This window comes from Ornithodoros turicata, unplaced genomic scaffold (assembly GCF_037126465.1).
Source record: "Ornithodoros turicata isolate Travis unplaced genomic scaffold, ASM3712646v1 Chromosome17, whole genome shotgun sequence".
NCBI lineage: Eukaryota > Metazoa > Arthropoda > Arachnida > Ixodida > Argasidae > Ornithodoros > Ornithodoros turicata.
This window is the reverse complement of record NW_026999326.1, coordinates 2,618,635-2,640,979: the sequence shown is the minus strand read 5'-3', so window position 1 is coordinate 2,640,979 and position 22,345 is coordinate 2,618,635. Positions and strand designations below refer to the sequence as shown.

The window sequence follows — 22,345 nt, the reverse complement described above, 5'->3', positions numbered from 1 at the left end:
ATGGCCTTCTTACGTGCTGCGGACAAGGCGTCAGCACCAGCTGCGGCCACGTAGTTCGAAAATAGGCCTACCCACCGTGTCCATGGAAGAGGCGGTGTTCCCGGTACGTCGAGGAATGGAGGCGGCGGTGCGACCACAAAATTCATTGTAGAGCGAAGCGTAGTAATGGCTTAGCGTAGAAATGGATTACATTGCAAATCCGTGATGAAATTCAGGTTTTCCAATCGTCGCCAAAATGTGGTGTCGCCGAGTCCCGAAGAATGAGCCGTGCTCGAGCGTCCGTGCTCCCAACTCTATCCTTTCTTCTTTCTCCTCGTCATCCATCTCATATCACAACGCTAACCCAGGACCACGTACGTCTCTACAAGAATCTAGGACACAATTAAAATCTCCAACGAGAAATATGGGCTGTGGATCCAACATAAAAGCATCCAAATTACTATAAAAGTGATTTGAGGAGCTTGCAGATGCAGGTCCATAAACATATATGACACGAATTCTGGTATCGTAAACTGTAACGTCACCAACAAGTACTCTACGTGAAAGCTACATCTCTACAGCTCTACATCAAAGCGTACAACCAGGTCTTTGATTGGATTGAAGTTAATCAGCGCTACGCCCTCACTTCGAGCAGAGCCAAAGGAAAAGTAACAATCAACATGAAACCGCGCTTTAAATTTCGTTACCTCGTTAAGGGAGCGAATATTTGTTTCTTGCAACAATAAGTCACAATTTATCAGTCTCGCCCATTGAAAAAACTTCTGGTTGCTTTCTTTCACTCCGAAAACCCTGTACATTTAGGGTTACAATGCTTATATTCATAAAGAGTAAAACCTTCAACAGGCAGTAAGAACTATACTGAGTCTGACGTATCATCATCATCATCAATGCTGATGTCTGTACTGCAGATTCGTCGTTGGGCTGCACGTCGTCTGTTGATATTCTCTTTTCCAGTTGTTCCCGTTTCACACATTGTAGCGGCCGAAGTTATAGAAGTGCCTTCCTCCGAAATGTTTAGCTCATCATCCAGATTAGGTATCTGCTCCCGTTCATTTTTATCTTCGTCGGCACCTGGGGCTCCCTTATCGCTGCTGATTACGGTCGGAGAAACAGCGGCGGCCGTTTGTTCCGTTCTTCCTTTTTGATCTTTCCTTGCGCTTAAAGGGGGAAAATCCGCAAGCGATCTCGTTACGACTTCGGAATACGGTTTCCGCACTGTCCAATCTGCTGTCGCATGCCCGCCGTTGCATCTTCTGCAACGGGCTGTACACCCATCCTTCCCGTGACCGAACACACTACTACGGTCACAAAACGGCGTGGTGCAAGCCTCCTTATAATGCCCCTCGCCATTGCATCTTCGGCATACTCTTCGCATCCCGCAGTAATTGAATGCTGTGCGGTGGCCATTAACTCGAAGAAAATTAGGCACGGGGTTATTTACGTTCATTTCCATCTTAATTACTCTGTCTCCAGTGCGGACACTTGGGCGATCCTTGTACTTTACGTACGTTATGTCCAACACCTTCCCGTAGGGCTGCAATGCACGACTGAGATGCTCCGTCGCCACATGCGTGGGGAGGTAACTACATGTAACGTAGACGAGCTGCGGTCCAATCTGTTCGATGTTGACATCTTGGCCTGCTACTCGTAGAAGGCCTTGTCCAATGACTTGGCGGCTGGCTGCTGCCGTCGCCACTACCACCTGGAAAGCTGATTCTCCCAGATGTTGCACGCTGAATACTTGATCCAGTCCAACTACATCGGCTGTTGAGTCGATGGCTTCGTCCACCGACGTCCCGGAGGGCGCCGTTACGTTGAAAGCCCATTCTTTAATGGGGGTGCAAGATGTCGTCATCTTGCCCCGGGAGACGATGGTGAAAACCACGTACTCCGGGCCCGGACACTTGCTGAAAAACGCTCTGATGACAACCGCAGATCTTAGCCAAACGGCCGAGAAGCGATAAATATTGCACGTCCATCTTTCGCTCTGGTCACGGTCGCGGCACCTGCCTCCGCGGGTGTCACGTCGCCAAATTCAACATGATGTGGTGCGTGTAAGAAGCACTAGAATGATAGTCGGACTGCATGAAATGCGCATGTTAGTGGACGGAACTCGTGTTTCTTTCTCCCCTGTATCCGCCAAAAGACCGAGAAGAGATATAGACCGCACGTCTCCGCCTTTCGCTTCTGTCGCAGTCTCGCCTTCTACGTCTGCGCGTGGCACGTCGCCAGTTTGGGCACCGTGGTATATGGGTACGGAACGGAGAGAGAGAGAGAGAGACAGACAGACAGACAGACCCTAGTGGCCAGACAGGACATTTCCCAGTGGTTGTCTCCAGTGTCTTCTGTGTCTATGTGTGCTGTAGGTTCCCTGCTTTGCTTGGTGTTGTTTCTACGCTTCCCTCTTTTGCCTGTCTCTGGTCATCATGGCTGATGCTTACTGCTGCTGTTTCCGAATTTTTCTTTTTTTTTATTTGAGACGGGTGGGCTACACCTGGAGGTAGTGCAATACCAGGGCAACCCTTGACAGTGCCGAGGCGAGCTTCAGGCACACTGTCTCGGGCCAAAAATAAGATTAATATCGTGAGTCCAAATAGGGCTGGTATCAGATATTAAGCTGATAAGAACAGATACTGTTCAGAAAAATTTTATTTTTAACAGGTATTCTATTTACATCACCTAAAGGTGGCACTCTTTAACACACAAAACCCAAACCCCCAAAACAAGAAAAAAAAACATTCTATCTATGTACATTCTATCTATGTAGTCACACACAAAATTGTCCCACTACAGTTTTGTTTTTTTGTGATAGCTCCTAAGAATCATGATTAAAACCCTATGACGAAAAGGAAATGAGTGGCATGAACAAGTTTATCCTGGTTGAAATGGGAAACGGCCAGCTTTCCTACAGTAGCAGGGTTCCTTTTGTAGCACTCGTAATTTCCCTCCTCTGACTTGCACTAGAGGCTGCCATTCCCACTCTTTCCCAAAGTTTATTTCATCCATAACTCGGAAGCGGTTATGTAAAAATTGCTTAAAGTGCTGGGTGACAATATTCACTATGTAGCTAATAGATACAAAACGGCGATTTTGCCTGCTGTCACGACATCGCACTTGCCATAGAGCTTCCTCGGTTAGCGCTGTAAGAAGCACTCTTAGTCTCTTTCTTGGTGTGGTCCAATCCCGAGAAGAAAAACCAGCAGGGAGCTGAAGATGATAGGTGTTGGACATCCGTGACCACGTTGCACGAGCCACTGAGCACTCCCGAAACACATGTTGGACAGTTTCCGTACTCAGGCAATGAACACATTCATCTGTATGTCTGATGCCAAACCGTGTGAGTCGATCTCGTGTGGGTAGGACTTCCCAAGCCGCCTTCCACCTGAAGTCTTGTACTTTTCCTGGCAACCACGATGCTGACACTGCCCTCCAGTTATGCTGCCGTCGTTCTTCTTCTATCGCCTCCTCATTGGAAATTCTTTCTCCTAGCTCTGTAGCCGTCGTTTTGAAAATGTCTATATTCGGGTCCAGGGTTTTTATTTTCTTGTAATGTTGTACAAGCAAAGCGTAGTGTTGGGTCGGTGTCTCTGTCTTGCTGGACTTCTTCCATGTTTCAGCTTGGAGGACAAACCTCCCCAACGGTCCCAGCAAATATCGTGCTAAAGCTGCAGGTGGTCCCTCAGTCTGGAGAGTTTGGAGCAGGCTTTTTAGTGCCAACGTACGAACGTTGGTACCTAAGTGTGGGAGACCTTTTCCTCCTGACTTCGGGGAACAATGTAGGAAACGCCGTGCTGCTAGCTCTGTAGAGTAATCCCAGAAGAAACCGAAGACCAGAGAGTGAAAAGTTCTCACTATGTTGTTAGACGGCACGCATACCCGTGCCGAATGCCAGCATCTTGAAAAAACAGCCGTTTTTACGAAATAGGCTTTTTCGTTGAACGAGAAAGAAAATTTGTTTGTTTCTTGGATACATTCTCTAATGTGACGAAGCGTGTCCAACCAGTTTTCTTTTGCCAAGGCATCTCTGTTGAAGATGATGCCCAATATCGTTATCGTCTCACACCTCTGTATGGGAAGTTCTCTTGCATCAAAGTTTCCAACTGAGAGTAGCTTGCACTTCCTCATATTTAGTTCTACACCTGTGAAACTACCGAAAAGCTCAAAAAGGTGAAGAACCGCAAGCACTGAGTCTGCATCTAACACGAAGATGGTGATGTCATCTGCGTATACCGCGGTCTTCCACACTATTTGGCCAGGGTCCGGTAGTCCTCGCACAGATACAGAGTTATTTAGCATTCTAATGTATGGGTCGAGGGCAATCACAAAAAGAAGGGGGAACAGGGGCCAACCCTGTCGTACCCCTCTCCCTATGTTGAAGGTTCCTCCCTTGTGTGTCCCAAAACGAAGTGCTGCTCGTTGACTTGTGTATGCTGTTTGGATGCATTGTACGAAGCTCGATGGAAAATTGTACATCTGAAGTAGGTCGAAAAGATAGGTATGTGTTACCTTATCGAACGCTTGTTTCTGATCTAAGGAGAGGACTGCTCCTCTTCCTGTTCGATCTTTGGAGAAAGGTAGCAAATCTTGCACTTCCGACAAAGTGGTGTATATGCTTCTGCCTTCTACACTGCACGTCTGGGATTCTTGTACTATGCTGGGCAAGACTTTCCGTAGCCTGCTTGTTAACAGTCCCATGATAATTTTATAGTCACTGTTGAGAAGAGATATTGGCCTCCAAGTCGACGGGTCTTCTATGACTGAGTTTCTTTTCGGAATGTATACAACATAGCTGGTGTGGAAGAGTTCTTCCCAAGCATTTTTCTCAAACATGTCTCGAAACATTGTGGTGAGAAAGATTCGTAGTTTTGGCCAGAATACCTTGTAGAAAAGGTTTGGTAGGCCGTCCGGCCCTGGGGACGATCCTGACCGCATATGTTTCATCACCACCTCCAGTTCCTCGTCGTTTATCGGGCTTTCGAGTGCTTCTTTACTTTCTTGCGAAAGGTGAGGTGGTAAGTCTGCTACATAGTCTGGAATATTTGTTCCTGACTTTGCTGAAAATTGCTCCTCTGCATGTCGGAGGAAGCCTTCTTGATCTGCCTGTGTTATATCCCGTACTGCGTTTGCGTCATGCTGACTTGTCGGGTCCTGCCACCTTGTATGGCTAAAGTATCGGAGCATTTCTGCGCCACCTACACGTTGCGATCTGGCATATTCGAGCTTGGCTGTCATTGTGGATGTTCGGAGCACTTCGAAGTATTGTGCCTTCAGCTGCCTCAAAGCCGCCTGTGCTAAAGCACATTGAATGCTTCCTCTTCGGACTATTCGAATTTTCATTGCGATGTCACGTAGCTCTTTTGTGCGTTGTTTTGCCTTAGCCTTCCCAAGCTCGATGAAAAGCTCTTGCAATTCATCTTTTATGCTTTTTCAATTCCTTAACGACGGAGGTGTTCCTATAAGGCGTTCAGTTAAAAAGTCATTTACTGTGGCCACTACTTCCTGGTCACATAACAAAGCGTGCGAGAGCCTCCATGGTTTCCTTTCCGAGGCCCTTCCAGTTGGTACATTAAAGGTTGTTACAACGGCTCTGTGGTCAGATACATACGTCCCTGTGATCGAAGTCTCGAAGACTTCACAGTCTCGCGCACAACTTGCTACCTCTTCAGTTGCATATATACGGTCTAACCGAGAACTGCTGGTTCCACGAGACCACGTGCTCACAAAGCTGTTGCCTTTGATTTTTCGCCAGATGTCTTTCAATGTAAATTGATCAATGATGCGAACTAGCTCTCGACTGTTCCAAATCGGGCGGCCTTGACCTTGCCCCGCAACGTCTAAAGTGCTATCTGTCACGCAGTTGAAATCATCTGCCAAAATGAAATCTTGGTGATCTAGCACAAAACCATCGAGATCCGCAAAGAAAGCATTGGTATGTGCTGACTGAGCTGGAGCATAAATGTTCAAAATTCGCAACTTTCTCCTGGCACATCTGATATCTACAGCGGTAATCCGGCCGTCAGTATCAGGAACAGCAAATGCTTGAGACTGGAGACACCTGGTTAAGATGACAACTGCTACGCCCGTACACCGACTGGACGCCAAACTAAAGAAACAATTCACTCTAAAACGTTCCTTAAAAGTCTCTACCTGATGCACACTGGAAAAGTTTGTCGCCTGTAAAGCCAAGATGTCTAGACGTACACTCCGCGCAAAACCCATCACTTCAGTTTGTTTTCTTCAGATAATGTCTTCACTTAAGACATTATCTGAGATCACCACAATCTTTTTTGCTGCATGTGTCACTTCGATGCCTTGGGTTGAATCTGATGATGTTGATGTATGCTGTCGCTTTTTCACCTGTCCTGCGTCTGGACGGAATTTTGCTGCTGTTGATGCGGGATTTCTAGGCGCTGTGGGTGCGGGAATTGCGGAAATGTGTCGTCTTGCCATTGGAGTTGATTGCGCTTCAGCTTTGGCTATCGGCGTTAGATGTACTTCGTTGTTTTGGTTCGCGTCAGAGTTATCTTTGTCGGGAGATTCCGTTGAAGTCTCTGTGGTGTTTGATATTTCATGCTCTTTAGTTGCATCTTGCTTTGTTCTTGCCTCTGAAGCGGGGGCCAAATTAAAATCGTGGACTGATGCTGTGGCCTCTAAAACATCTGGCATCTCATCCATGCCTACCAAAGAAAGCTCCTGCGCACAACTTGTGCCATTTCCTGTCACACGGCTTTCTTCTTTTTCTGGTAAAGGAAGTCGCGGAAAAGCCTCCTCCGTTACTTCTATCCTGTGTTGTTCATCGGAAGTTGGGCCATCCCGTTCCTCGTCTCGCATTTCTCCCATCGTGGCTGGTTGTCTGACAACATCCGACAGAAGCCGTCTCTTGCGGAAACAATCCGCCGACGCGTGTCTTCCGCCACAGCGCTTGCACGCCGATGCGCACTCTGATGTTTCATGGCCATATCTAGACCAGCGATTGCAAAAGGGTACCGTGCACCCTGCACGCATATGACCTTCGCGTTTGCATCGGCTGCACACCCTGCGAACGCCGAAGTAGTCGCAGGTAACTCTGTGACCTAGTACTCTCAGAAAGTTTGGGACTGGGTGTTTGATCTCCATTTCTATTTCCACTATGCGGTTTCCATTTCGCATTGTAGGCCGGTCCCTTGAGAAACCCCACTCGATTTTCTTCACTTTTCCATGAGGTGCCAGCGCCCTCATTAAATACTCATCAGGTATCAAGACAGGTAGGTGCATGCATGTTACCCGGGTGACTTGAGCCCCCAACGACTCCAGAGTGGAAGGTACTCCGGCTATAACGATGACACCTTGAGAAAGTAGTTTCTCCATGGCGTCGAGACGAGGAACTGAGATTTGGAACTCTGTTCCAACCACGTGTTGAACGCTAAAAACGCCTTCTACACTCACCACTTCAGCCACACCATCGATGACGTCTACCAGGGAGGCGTCCTCTGGGGCGTTGACGGTGCAGACCAGTGCCTTCGTGGGGATGAACCGCGAAGTCATCCTTACCCCGGCAACTTGCTCCTGCAAGGACCGGGGCTTCCAATTGAGCAGAAACGACCTTGAACAAACGAACTTTGACCTTAGCCAAAAGGCCAAGAGGCGATAAATATTGCACGTCCATCTTTCGCTCTGGTCACGGTCGCGGCACCTGCCTCCGCGGGTGTCACGTCGCCAAATTCAACATGATGTGGTGCGTGTAATAGCCGTGTCACATTGCAACGATTTGACACCGATTTGTCGGCCAACACCGTTGGTGGGGCTGTCGCTGTCGGTGTCTGCTGCACAGTCACACTGCAGCGACAGCAACACCCGACAAATTGGTGGCCGACACGATATTTTGTCGGCAGATTTTGTACCTCGTGAGACCAACAAAACAGCGACGCCGACAGCAGTCACACTGCACCGACCATATCACCAACAATGACAAACGACGGCGAGCAAAGCGCGCGCGCATGCGTATTCGCGTAGCGTTTTGCTAGTTGGGCTTCCGATCGCGATGGCAGACGACGTAATAGACGACGCGGTCGCAGCAATCTTTTTAATTTTTGCGCTAGAAGACGAAGTGAGCGCACCACAACGGAGAAGGGAGTGGAGTAGACAGTGGCTTCTCCGCAGGAAGCGCCTAGGGTGCTACGAAAACCTTCTGCGCGAGCTGTCATTAGAAGACACAGCAACCTATCGCCGGTGGCTGCGAATGGATATCAACACATTTGAGCTCCTTCTTGCCAAGGTTGGACCTCTAATACGGCGTCTCGACACGCCGTTTCGCGAGGCTATTCACCCAGGGGAGCGCCTGGCCATAACGCTCCGGTACCTAGCTACAGGTGAGCGAGATAAATGCGCATGGGATGTGTGGTTCAGACTACACGGGCTTTCTGCGCAGGCCGAAACGCATGCCAGATCTGACATGCGCCCATGCAGCGCAACTGAAGCAGAACCCGTTTCCAATATTTTGTCGCATCTGGGAAAGGCAAAGTACAGCATCCCAAACATTCTTAAAACCTGCGTCGTGACGTCAGGTGCTATTTACATCTCCTTAATTCTCGGTTTTCTTCACGATCGAAGCGCTTTGCTTTCCGAAAATTGCGAAGCGAAACCGAAACTGGAGCATACAGAATATTTTTACACTGCTCTGCTCTGAGGAAGAAAATTGTAGTAATTGAAACTATGACGCCAACGAGAATGTGTTGATCACTTTCACATTACTTTCGCTTTCCCTGTGCAGAAACCCCTTAAAAATGCACTGCGCCAAGCATGGGTCTAAGTGGTGTTTATGTTCACCAACTAGCTCTCTGATGCTTTTACGCCTGCATCTGTTGTATACATATTTATTTGAGTTGCAAACTGTTAATTAACATGCTTTGACACTGATATGTATCATGCTGCCGATTTATTCTAGGCGAAACACAGTCCTCCCTTGAAGGTAATTTTCGTGTGGCAAGGAACACAATCTCAATGATCATTGCCGACGTGTGCAAGGCCATATACAAGGCACTGAGGGAGGACTATGTAATGGTGGGTATCCTGCGCCATGAATCACAGCTTCTCCCACCTAGAGCAATGTCTTTGAGCAAATGGTTTTGTTACTCTTGGTTTTGTACAGGTCCCCAAAACGCAGGAGGAGTGGTGTGGTGTCGCCAACAGGTTCCAGGAACTCTGGCAATTTCCCAATTGCTGCGGTGCCCTAGACGGCAAGCATGTCGTCATCCGACCGCCTCCAAACAGTGGAGCCTTGTATCACAACTACAAGGGATCATTCAGTATCATTCTGATGGCCCTTGTAGATGCTGATATGAGGTTCATCTATGTTGACGTTGGGAGGAACGGGAGGATGAACGACAGTGGCGTCTGGGGCTCCTGTGACCTGAGGCAAGATATCGAGGAGAGCACTTGTACCCTACCACCCCCAAGACATCTACCTGCTCGGACACAAGTGCCCCCTTTGTAATAATAGGAGATGAGGGGTTCGGCCTGAAGCCGTATTTCATGCGGCCGTATTCTGTGAAGGATGGTCTAACGCCATCCTCCAGAATTTTCAACTACAGGTACGAAGCACTGATTTGTAGATAGAGCTGCATATACCGAGTGTCCGGGCTAAGTGTCAACAGGATAGAAAGCACAAGTAAAGAAAAACTGGAAGTTTTTCTATGATGTTTGTTTAACAAGTAGGTGGTTCATCTTGCAATCCAGCAATGTTTTGCAGAACAAGTAGCAAGGAAACAGCACCTGTTTTCCCTGTAGAGTTCTAGTAATCGGAGATGCTGTTTGCACTTAGCTGGGGCACATTGTATAGGGTTTATTCACATGACGTCAGCCGCATGTATCGCTCCAATGGCCTGCCGCCATAATGTAGGTACCGGCTTGCTGATTTTTGTTTTCATTGTTGCTTTGGGATTACTTCTTCTTTATATGCGCTTATACACAATATCTTTGACATTATTGGTGCTTCAGGTCATTCTATTTAGGCATTCAGATTGTGTTTTGATGATAACTTTCGGACGGTAAGGCATGTATACTGCTGGACGAACAGTAAAACACGGTGCTTTCCGCATACCACTATGTGAATCCATTGTGTCTTTACGATGAACATCTCCGCACAAATGTGGTGTAGTACTTTCAAATAGACCTTACCGGCAAACATGAGACGATACTTTTGCTATATTTCCTTGTCACGGACACACTCTGCCACGTAGCGATCGCTGATCCAGAGCAACTACAAGTTTGTCAGATATCGACGCGGGTCACTGGTGGTGGATTATGTCATGCCGTTTAAACGATAATGTAAAGTAGAAATGGCTCGCAGGGACTTCGCTAGCAGGCACACGTCAATGAGGGAAGACCAAAACTGTCGTGGTACCTAAGTTATGGCGGCGATCCCAGGTGGGGTCCTCCGGAGGGCTGATGTCAGTGCATAAACCATACAAGGTTGAAAGATGAAAGATCTGGTTGTTCTGCTAATGATCTACTTGTTACTTGTTTAAAAGGTCCCTCTGTAAGAGCTACTGTGGATGAAAAAAAATATTTGATTTGTATCTCTATCTTGACATTTTCATGTAGGGTTTGTTACCATGGTTTAAGAGATGGGACAAAAGATGCATACTGGACTAACTAACAACGATAAATAACTACAAGCTGGTAAAATGTTTCTGCAGGCTGTCTCGAGCTCGACGCATCGTCGAGAACGCATTTGGTGTCCTGAGCAACAGGTGGCGTGTCTGCCAGTCACCTCTTCGGCACAGTCCAGACAGGGCTGGCAACATAGTGCTCGCCACCGTAGCTCTGCACAATTTCCTGCGCACAGTACAGGCAACCCTGCCTCTGTACACACCAGCGGAGATGGTTGACGTGGAAGACGTAGCTACTGGTAATTACGCCCAGTTTATTTTTCCTTTCTGAAATATTACAGCATCTGAAATTAATTTAAGGCTTATAATTTAAAACGGTTAATGCCAGCTTGTTGGTTATTTCAACAGACAAATGGAGGAACATGGATGTGATGTGATTTACCCGCTCATTCTGAAATGCAATGTGCCGTACATTTTGTCCGTGTAGTGGTTTGTTCGGTTCACTTGTGGCACCGTTACATTTTGTGTTCTTATACGTTGTGTCCCAAGAAAAATGGTCCAGAGCACTTCACAAAAAAGAATGATAAATGGAAACCTCAGCCCCTGTATGTCGTACTTGAGTTACAAACACATGCCACATCAAAAGTAGCTTCGGGTACCACGGAGGTGGCCTGACGTTTCCGTTTATCGCTCTTTTTGTGAAGCGCTCTGGCCCACTTTTCTTAGGATACACTGTATCCATCACAGCGCAGGCAATACACCTCTCCCTATTTGTAAACAAATGGTGTAGACGCGACACTAGCGACGCGAGTATGGTAGGCTGCAGCTAACAGTGGAAATCAAAATACTGGAGGAAAACGGTTGAAGATCAGTGCATGTTTCGTAAACCGAGAACTTGATGAAGCAATGCACTGTAATGCGTCCTGGTCAACCAACCACCCAATTATCCTGGTAGCAGCTGCTAGTGGCTCGCGGTTTCAAGATACATATATAGCAAACTCTGGATCTGATTAGTTCTTGCAAAAATTTAGCAGATCGCGAAGCTTCGCATTCATGATTTCGGTTTTGGTTTGTCAACCAGACATCACGGCTAAATTATGATGATGTTTCACTGGTAGAGATCTATGCTGCATAATGTTCATAAGCAAGCACTTTCCTGCTTCACTGAAAGGCAGTCATTATCACAAAGTTTTAATGAGTCACATCAAGACCAGTCATAGTGTGCAACTCAGATTGTTATTCCTAACAGGCACTATCCGTGAAGCAGCATGGCGGCAAGACCACCAACCAAGGGGTGTGGTTCGAATAAGGCAGCGTGGCTTCAGCAATTCGAGACAAGCTAAAGAAATAAGGGAGCTATACACAAATTACTTCATCAACGAGGGTGCTGTCTCGTGGCAGTGGCAGCATTCCTGAACTACCTGTGCATCAAGTTGCATCCTGCATTTTTCTTTTTTAAGTTTTATTCTGTTTTACATAATTCTGTCGCCTTGTTTTATTTTTATTTTTACATGGTTCTGTCAGTTTTTCTTTGTTTTTGTTTTTTTCTTGCTTGTGCATAGTTCTGTCAGCCTGTCTCTTTTTACATAGTTTTGTCATATTGTGTTGTCATATTGTGTATATTATATATTGTTTGTGTTATTGCAAACTGTGTTGTTTATAATTGTATCCCCTTCTCTACACACGTCCCAAATTAACAAGTAAATTGGACTGCTTCCTGTTTGAACTGAATAAGTGTGCCTCATATGCCTTTCACTGATGCCTGCATTGAAGTTACCTGCTCTTTCCCATTGCACCTAGCTAACTAATGTTATGGAATTGACCGACCTTTATTTATGTTTGCATGGAACAATCAATCTTATTTTGATGCCTTGATATGTAACAGCTGCAGATATCTATCAACAAGCTACTCCTGTCTTTTTGGAGAGCAACATGTATGTAAGAAATAGGACAGCAGATGCGGTTTCATACAGCAAAGCCTCCATTTATACATACATAGCAATCATACACAACTTTATTCAAATACAAGATCCTGAACCGTAGCCCCACATGCTTCTGTAATGTGTGTCACTAACACTTCATGGGCCTGAAGCATCGCCCTGTGGCGCGAAGCTCCTGCTGGCAAAACTCTTGCCAAACTTTCCATTAATATACCGAATGCCTTGCATTCGTCTGGCGGCACTTGAATGGAGGCCTGCAGTCTTTCTGTAGCAGCCCTCATCAGCTGCATTTTTTCTTCTTCTGCTGTTGACTGCTGGGCTGACATTCTTGGTCTTTTGGCACGGTGATGTGCAGCACCACTGTCTGTCAGACCAGTCTGACCCGTGGACGCCGCTGTCTCAGCTGTGGGTAGCTGTGACTCTTCCACGTCGTAGCTCGCTGTCTCCTCCTGAATGAATTGCTCACCCAAATCGACTTGAGCTCCGGATGTAGAGGCCTACATGTTGTTCAACGTAATTACTAATGCAATGCTTCCAGTGCAAACTGTACTTTGAAACTGGGCCTTTTATGCAGGTGATATGGTAAATGCTGTTGGTCTTTTAAACAGGGCAGAAAATATATTCCCTTAAGAAAGTCATCTATCGTTTTTATTGTTAAAGCTACAGAAATAAACCTTACTGTTTTACACTGAATGCAAGCCCGCAGTAAGTTGTGCTGGTTTTGATGCATACCTTCGCCGAATGGTACAGAAGGATGATGTATGAAGAACATCAGTTCTCTCGTGTACAGAAGGACCTATTTATTTTATTTTTATTTTCAGCACCTACAAACGGGTGTTAAGTCTTGGATAATGGTGCACTAATTCACTTCAACAAATGTTGTCATAGCTTTTTCATATATTATTTATAATTATTTTTTATAATTAAGCTTGCATCAATCGGAAGAGAATTTCATCCTTGCATGTAGACGAGGCTGTAGATGCCAGCATTTCAGTTCTCTGGTGCCAGACACGGCATATACGCGACGGCGAACGTTCAATAGTCGATACATCGCGTCCGCCGGCATGCTAATTAACAAAAATACGCCAATTAACTTGGAAGACCAGGAAAGCTTTAGAATGCTCAGATACGGGCCAACGCAACTCAGAAATAACGCACGAAATGGCAGTGAAACCGAAAGCGGTCTTCTCGGAGCGCAAGAAAAAGATAGCTGATAGGAGTACGCATAGACTATACATTGTGGAATCTGATAAAATGACTGGGTCAAGGGCTCACGTTACAGTAATATAAAAGAGCTTTTCTTCCAACCCTTCTGTCGCTCTCCGCCGAGCGCTTTTGAGTTTCGCTGTCTCATTTGCATGTGCATTATAAGTGATAAAGAAGAAACAATTGCTACTTTTGTGGTATTTGAGTTAGAAACAGGTGCTACATAACAAGTAGCACCCGTTTTTAGTGCGCAGAAAGGCTCGCTTATCGCTCTTCGTGCTTATCGCTCTCTTGTGACGCGACCTATCTCCATAAAAAAAATCACTGTGTATATGCAGGGTGCGTCATTAAAAACTTCAACCGCTTCATAAGGCGAGCGATATACGGAAACCAGAGGCGAAATATTTTTCTGAGTTACAAACTGCTTGTAACGCGAGCCTCACAAAGATAACTTCCGGTTTCCGTTCATATAAGAAGAATTCTGTCTGTTTTAATTGTAACTCAACTCAGATGCTACATGCGTTATCTACTTTTGCGGATTCTGAAGTATATGACCGCGTCAACGAAATTCAAGATGGGAAACACAATTCAGTCACAGACCTGTGTCTCTTGGGCACTGGTCGTCTCTGGTGGGGCAAGGTTGCTCTGGCTTGCCCTTGGCGTGCATGCACTTTGCAGGAACAGGAGGTCGGAATAGTGCTTCCATTTCGGCACATAAATGTCGTCGGTCCCCTGTCCCGACCGGCGACTGCTCAGGACCTTGTTGTGTTCCCGGTTAAACTGCGTTCGTAGGTTTCCCCATTTCTTCACTATCTTGGGAACTGGAAATTGGGAAGTGGCTGTACCATACACAGATGTGTGCTTATGGAATATGAAACTCACTACTGAATCGGCCTTCTAATTCGTCTTGCACTCTTCTGTAGCACCTTTCCTTGACGTCCTTTCTGTGGTACTGAAAATGCATCACATTCCATATTTCCGGGCACTCTGCAATAGCCTGAATGATGGTCTTTTCATCCTCAAATGAAAATTCCACCCCTGCGCCTTCCATCGTACAGCACCACAAGAACCGAAAGCAAAAACTTCTACCGCACCTCTGATTCTGTGATATTGCACTACAGCCGCGACTTCCGATTTCCTGACGGTAATCCTTTCCCATGTTTGACAGTTTTCCAACTGGGGGCTCACCTTGAGAGTGAGGGTCGACGGTATGAAAAAAAAAAAATCGGCAGCTTTCAGCACCGAAAAACAATTTTTTGCAAGCTGCGGACAATCCCGGAAGACGACCTTCTTATGCTACTTTTCGGGGCCTGCGGTCAAAGTATCACGAGCCTATATTGTGCCACATATTTCTATTACTCGCCAAGGAAAAAAAGAAAGAATGAATGAATGAAGAAGGAAAACAGCTTTGTGGTCCCTGTCGCGTGTACAGTACAGTACTCTTAAGCATATAAACAAAATATAGAAACACTGCACATTTTTATGTTTCATTGATACAAGCTTTCGCGTGGAGGACCACGCTTCTTCAGGTACAAAGTGAAGTGGTGAGACGCATAAGTATATATAACTGTATATATAATTATGTGATCTACGGGACTTGACTCCCCTCTTCGTATACGCTTCTACTCTTAAGCAGTATAATTGCTCCAGAGCGCTTGACGAGTAGAGCGATAAAAGAAAAGTAGCGCTCGTTATTCTTTTATCGCTCTCTTCACCAAGGGATCTGCAGCGATTAAAAAGGACACCATGCTATACAATATACGTTTTTGTTGTTGTTGTCATTTCGCTTTTGCTCTCTCTCTATGGACGACTGCACTGAATAAACACACACAGACTCAGTGTATGCGAGTGTCGATTTTATTACAGAGCAATAGAATCAAGTCGGGTGATATCTTTTTGGCACTTGCATTAAAACACCAATACAAAAAAAAATACTGTCGTAAAATATATAGACGCCCTGTATAAAGCTGTCGGAATCGCCTCCAAAGCATATACTCCATCTGCCCACAAACTAAATTTGTTCAAAATGACGGGAAAAATGTCTGGCCTCTTTGTACTGATCTTGACGCGATCTAGCACACACAGAGAGACAAAACTAAAATGGAAGGAAACACAGACAGCCGATGAATGCAAGTGCTCCGAATTTATTGGATTTTTTTGCGGACACTTCCATGTCCGCAGACACTAAAAAAGAAGATATGCGAAGAAAAAAACACTTTGGGAGTTTTACTCCCCTACAACATGCAGAATTAAGGAAGAAAAAGGAACTCTGAAAACCCAGAGCTTCACGAGATAATCGAAGATCCGTCCCCATGTCGGCGAAAAAACTCTGCCGTCTCCCAAAATGAGCGACACGATCGGCCAACTCTCATTTCGGCCGACTTTGTTGGCAGATAAAACGTCGAACGCAGTCACACTGGGCCGATCTGCTCGGTTGTTTGTGTCAGTAGTCGTTGTCGGCCCAATGTGACATCGAAATCGGCCAACTCTCTGTCTGCCGACTGTTAGTGTCGGCGTCGGGCATCGGTATCGTGTTGGTGTCGGCGGTCGGTGAAGAAAAAGTCGTTCCAGTGTGACACGGGCATAAGAAGCACTAGAATGATAGTCGGACTGCATGAAATGCGCATGTTAGTGGACGGAACTCGTGTTTCTTTCTCCCTTGTACCCCCAAAAGACCGAGAAGAGATATACACTGCACGTCTCCCCCTTTCGCTTCTGTCGCAGTCTCGCCTTCTACGTCCGCGCGTATCACGTCGCCAGTTTGGGCATCGTGGTATATGGGTACGGAACACTAGGGTGTTAGTACTAATGCATCACGGCCCGTGAGATAAAAATGATTGATTGGAAATTGCAAGAGAGAGAGAGAGAATGAATGAATGAATGAATGTGTACCCTAGTGGCCAGACAGGACATTTCCCAGTGGTTGTCTCCAGCGTGTTCTGTGTCTATGTCTGCTGTAGGTTCCCTGCTTTGCTTGGTGTTGTTTCTACGCTTCCCTCTTTTGCCTGTCTCTGGTCATCATGGCTGATGCTTATTGGTGCTGTTTCCCAATTTTTCGTCTTTTTTTTGATCTGAGACGGGTGGGCTACACCTGGAGTTAGTGCAATACCAGGGCAACCCTTGACAGTGCCGAACGAGCTTCAGACACACTGTCTCGGGCCAAAAATAAGATTAATATCGTGAGTCCAAATAGGGCTCGTATCAGATAGTAAGCTGATAAGAACAGAATTTATTAACGATGTTAGTTGCTTTATACATGTAGGATGGGTTGTTAATATTTTGATTTAGCAATATACCAGTCTATCAACTATTTGCATGGTTTCTTTGGCGGCTTGATTGGAGGTCATGCTCTGGCAACGTGTGCTGCGCAGAGTTTCTTCATCTCTTATGGTACCTTCGCGAGCAGACCCGTCGAAGGAAGCGGTCGTTTTCGGGGTCCCAGGACCCTAAGGCGCCGACGACTACTGGCTCGATGGTGACGCGCTGATACCTTCGTTGTAGGAACTCCTTCACGGGCTGGTATTTCGTGATTTTTGCGGCACGAGCTTCTTGCAGGGCGGAGGGGCGATTGTCGAACGGGCAGGTGATGTCGACAATCACGGCCTCTTCTCCACGGGCGAGTAGGAGGTCTGGGCGCAGCTGGGTGTCACCAACGGGGCGGTTCTCGGAGACAACGGTGAACTTTGACGCCGAGGCGGACTTCACTCGCTTAACAACGGAGTTGTGTCTCGCCGTTAGGGCCCGGCTTTGGGTGATGCAGTGGCACACGACGTGAGGGAGGGTCTCAGACTGGTACCCACACTTGCGGCAGCGCTTGTCACTGTGGCTCCAGGCTCGTGCACCGTTAAGTGCAAGGAGGTTTAACCTGGCTCGATGAATGAACCTCCAGTCCGCGAACCGGGTGCAGAAGCCTGTCCTGAGGAAGTGGGTGCTTGCGGCGTCCAGGCCGGCGCATTCGGCTGCCTTTCCTTGGCTGGGCAGGCTGTGGAGTTGCTGGGTGCGCTCTACGTCCAGCTGGTCGAGCATAGTGCGCATGATGTGCCTTCTCCAGCACGCTGTCATCGTCTTGTCTTTGCGGGTGATGGCGATGCCACCTTCCAGGGTCCACTTGACGTCCAGACGGCGAGAGGCCTTTCTTGCTTCCGTCCATACATTGCGGAGTTCGTTTGAGGAGGATCTGAAAGGCCCCTATGTGTCCCCAGCGAGGAAGATTTCGGCGGCGCTTGGCGTGCACATGGTCAGCAGGCGCTTCGAGACCGTGTTGAGGAGGTCGTCTTGGGCTGCCTTGGCGATGCCAGAATCACGTGATGTCAGGAGCTTGAAGGCGCAGTCAATTCTTGCAATGCCACAGGTTTCTTCGGCCAGCGGGATACCACAAACACCTTTTCCACTCTTTCCATACAAGAACTCATTTGCCGCGTTGCTCGGGATGTAAAGGGTCCTCTTAAAGAGCGGTCGCAGCTCGTTGTCCAGCCTTGTCCATTCTGTCTTCCCCAGGGTGCCGCATCGCATGGTGAAGTTCAGCGCTGGATACAAGAAGGTTTTTAGAGCATCTAGGCGCTGCCAGGGGGCCAGCATGGAGATCAAGAGCTTCTTTCCCGTGTTGATGGCGGTCTCGATTGTTGTGGTGTCCGGGAGGATGTTGAAGCCTACCGGTCTTCCGAGGTAGGAGAAGCTCTCGAACTCCTTCAGGATGGGCATCGTGGTCTCCTGAATGTGGAACTCGGTTTCCCGAATTCCAACAGGCCGTCCCCCAGATATATGCAGTGATTTGCATTTCTCAGGGTTTAGCTTCAGCCGAAGAGTGGACGCCATGGCTGCGACGCAATCTATCCTGGTTTGGAGGAGTTCCGGGGCTTCGGCAAGCGGTGCAATATCATCCGCGTAGGCGAGGACTGCGTGCTTGGTGCCGATGCCCTGGATGCCTCGAAGAATGGCATCTATTGCTAGATTAAATAGCAGAACGCTTAGGGGGCAGCCCTGCCGGATTCCTCTTCGTACCGGGATGTTACACGTGGCCTCTCCGTTGGTGAGGATACGAGTGGTGTTGTCCATGTATAGGTCCTTCACGATGGCTGTGAAGTGCGGCCCGGCACCTGCTGCGTCGACGGCTTCAATTATGGCATTGTTGGTGATCGACCCGAAAGCGTTGAAGAAGTCAAGGAACGCCGCGCAGAGGTCCTTGTTGTTGGTCCTTGCCTCTTCGATGCGGTGCTGCAGGATAGAATTGTGTTCAAACACGCCATCGTGGGGCATGAATCCTTTTTGGGCTCAAGACTTCTTGCTGTTGCATCCATGACTGGAGTCTTGCTGCCAGGCAACCTGCATAGTTTGTTCAGCGTCCTCGCAATGGTGATGGGCCTCCAGTTGGCGATGTCGTCCGGGTTTCCTTTCTTGTAGATTAGGACGGTGGTTGATGTCCTCCAGGTGTCCGGCGCACGCTTGTACTTCAGGCACACGTTGAAGATAGAGGCCATAAAGGACCCGTCTGGATCCGCATCAAGCCAGTGCCTGTCCGTTATGCGGTCATCGCCAGGGGCCGTGTTTTCGGATTTGGCTGCTTTTCGCCGCACCTCCTGAGGGCTGAAATATCCGAGATCGACTTCAGCTGAGGCCCTTGGTCTTTCGCGAAGCAGGCCGGTATCGCACTCTTCGTGTTGCCACGTCGAGGAGAAGAATTCCTCTACATCACCGCTCGGTATGCCGAACTTCCTTGACTGTCCATCACAGATAAGCTTGTCTCCTGTTGTGGCGGTACAGCTTCTGGATTTGCCTTGGGTCGTCCGGATTTATCTCCCTTGGACGTGTGGCGCCTTCTCTAGGGGGCGGTAGGCGCACAGCATCGGCAGTTGCTCTTGTTGCCTATTCCAGGATCTGTTCGAAGCTGGACCAGTTTTCATCTGTTGGTTCAAAGTCCAGTATCTGCTGTACTCTTGGGACGAAGATTGACAGAGGGAAGTCCTCGCTGAGGGAAGGAGGCTGTTGCTCATTTTCCGACCCCGTGTTGTTGTCGTCCGGCGTGCCACCGGGCGCGTCTTCCTCCATTGGGATGGGGGTGAGTCCAAGGAGAGCTCAGGTGTGGCCGAGCGTGACGGTGGGCTCCGGTTGGTGACAGAAGTCTCATGGCTGGCTCCTGGCAGTGTTGCTGTGTGCGGCGTCAGTGGTGAAGTGGAGCAGTGGTTGCGGATGCGTGGAGGTCACCGTTGTCCTGCTCCCCGGACGGCGGAGCAGAGGGAGTGGGTGTCGCGATGTGGTGGTCCCCATTGTGCTCTTCCTCAGGCATGGTCTCATCTCCGGGCTCTGGGAGCGGGTTGCTCGCAGGACTGCGGGCAATTCTTGCGGCCCTGGCTGCTTCCCGGCGGTGCCATACCGTGTGGTTGTGTAGGCCCTTCCGGCTAGGTAACGAGTCCTGGCACACTTCGCAGGCGTGGGGAAATGAGGTACGGCTTCTCCCTGCTTATGGTTGTGGTCGGGATTACATTTGTGGGAAGTAGGCCGACTTCTGAACGGCTGGTTACATATGCTGCAGTGGTAGAGGACTTCCCTGATGCGGTGGCCGTGGGCCTGTTCAAGGTGACGGGTCAGGGATTGCGTCTGGCTTGTCCATACTGCAGACCGGAATGCCAGGGTGCAGCCTTCCTCGGGACACACAAAATGGTCCGGAAGAGGGAAGAAAACGGTGAGCGCTGTGTTGCTCCTTTCAGGCTGCCGCGGCCCGTGGCACGACGAAAGCTCGCCCGATGGGCTCTCCTCCGTGGCTGTCACGTCCTCGAGCGAGGGGGTCCCACAGAACGGCGTCCTCACGCAGGACATAAAGACCGCTCCCTCCCCACAGTGTAAAGAGCTGTGGGGCTGCGGCAGTAGAGGCTCGCAGAGGCCGTCGTTCGACGTGACTGTTGGGGTCCTGGGCGTTGCGAGCGGAGGGGTGGGTGTCCATGAGCCATCTCGTAGCTGTCAGGGATCCACGGCTTCCCGGGCATCTGATGCGGGCCGGCAGGCAGGCAAGCGGGTCCGGCCTTCGTCGGTGCCCTCCTGGGCGGCAGAGGGTGCAGAGGTCCACGGCGAGAAGTCGCCAGCTTCGCTGCTGGTCATGGTCGGGCGGCGCATCTCGCTGGTCGAGGCTGGCGGGGGATGGTCACCAGGCGGCCAGCCCCAGGGCAGGCTGCTTCGGGAGGAGGTAATGAACCACGCCCAGTAGTGGGCCCTCCTTCGGATGGTGTTCCTCGCCCTGAAAAGGGCGATAGGCAGAAGTCCACCTACTTAACACCACCTGTGAGAGTGGTTGCTTCTAGACAAGAGGCTATAAACCACACCCACAGAGGGGCCTTGCTTTCAGCGTGACACTCCAAATGTCCTGAAAAGGACGGTACGCCTCGAAGGGTACTTAGCGTCACCACTCTCAGACCTTTTGGCGATCGAAAGACTGTCACAAGAAACTGTACTAAAACAACGCTAGTCTAATTGGGAACTCGACAAAAAACTAAAACCCAAATAGGCAGAAGCAGCTCAACCATGAGCCAACACAAGGACTAGAGGTATGAAGAAAACGTCTTCTACATTTCTGTTAGTTGTGCTTGAAGAAAATAAGACATTTCTTAACTACGAAAACATCTTCAGCCTGCCACGTGGAAGAAAAAGCCTCCGGTTCCTTATAATGCAATTCTTCAATCAGAAAGTTGCGTACCGCGTCACGATGTTTGGCGACTTCTCCACGGATTAGGAGGAACCTCCTATGTCTTACGAGCGCCCTTTTGCGGGCTCGAAAGATCAAGAAAAGATCTTCCCAGAACAGCACCGCAAGGGGTACTGCCCCGACGACCTTGTTATCGGCCGCGCGTTCAAAGACACGGCCCACCAAGGGGCGGACCGCGTTATGAAGGGGCCCTTCTCCAAATGTGAAGGACCGGCTCCCTTTCGCTCCTTTTTCCTTTCCCTTTCGCGGGCTGGAAAGATCAGGAAAAGATCTTCCCAGAACAGCACCGCAAGCGGTACTGCCCCGACGACCTTGTTATCGGCCGCGCGTTCAAAGACACGGCCCACCCAGGGGCGGACCGCGTTATCAAGGGGCCCTTCTCCAGATATGAAGGACCGGCTCCCTTTCGCCTCCCTCCACCGCGAAAGATCCTGGCCCAAAGGCGAAAGATCAATACGCGGATTTGAAGGGAGACCAGAGCATATTGATCTTCGTATTGCCAACTGTAGGATGGGACAAGCGTAAGCTTGCCCATATTGATCTTACACTTTGATACACTGATCTTTAGAAAAAATCTTCCCGGAAACAACACTGATCTTTAGAAAAAATCTTCCCGGAAACAACACCGCAAGCGATGTTGCCCGACGACCGTTTTACGGGCCGCGCATTCCAAGACACGGCCCACCCGGGGGCGGACCGCGTTTTCAAGGGGCCCTTCTCGAAATATCAAGGATCGGCTCCCTTTCGCCTCCCTCCACCGCGATACATCGAAAGATCAATACGCGGATTTGAAGAGAGACCAGAGCATACAGAACAACACTGATTTTTTTTTTTTCTGAAAAGGTTTTATTCACAGTGATTACTTAAGTGTCACACATGAAAATCAATCGCCGACTATGTACACGAGGCTGGCAGGC

The 22,345-nt window shown here is 48.6% G+C and overlaps 1 protein-coding gene and 2 non-coding genes across 3 annotated transcripts; 1 reads left to right on the top strand and 2 right to left on the bottom strand.

The window, feature by feature from the left end:
* Positions 1-2,478: 2,478 nt before the first annotated feature.
* On the bottom strand, positions 2,479-2,665 carry LOC135372967 (U2 spliceosomal RNA). Its single transcript, XR_010416189.1, has one exon. It is a non-coding gene; the product is annotated as a U2 spliceosomal RNA (small nuclear RNA).
* A 5,355-nt stretch (positions 2,666-8,020) lies between these two features.
* On the top strand, positions 8,021-12,005 carry LOC135372766 (uncharacterized). The gene is made up of 5 exons (XM_064606235.1): positions 8,021-8,348; positions 8,924-9,039; positions 9,128-9,393; positions 10,677-10,888; positions 11,839-12,005. Exons 1-5 carry the CDS (start codon positions 8,021-8,023, stop codon positions 12,003-12,005), a joined length of 1,089 nt encoding a protein of 362 aa, XP_064462305.1.
* A 4,805-nt stretch (positions 12,006-16,810) lies between these two features.
* On the bottom strand, positions 16,811-16,995 carry LOC135372923 (U2 spliceosomal RNA). Its single transcript, XR_010416176.1, has one exon. It is a non-coding gene; the product is annotated as a U2 spliceosomal RNA (small nuclear RNA).
* Between the last annotated feature and the right edge of the window lie 5,350 nt (positions 16,996-22,345).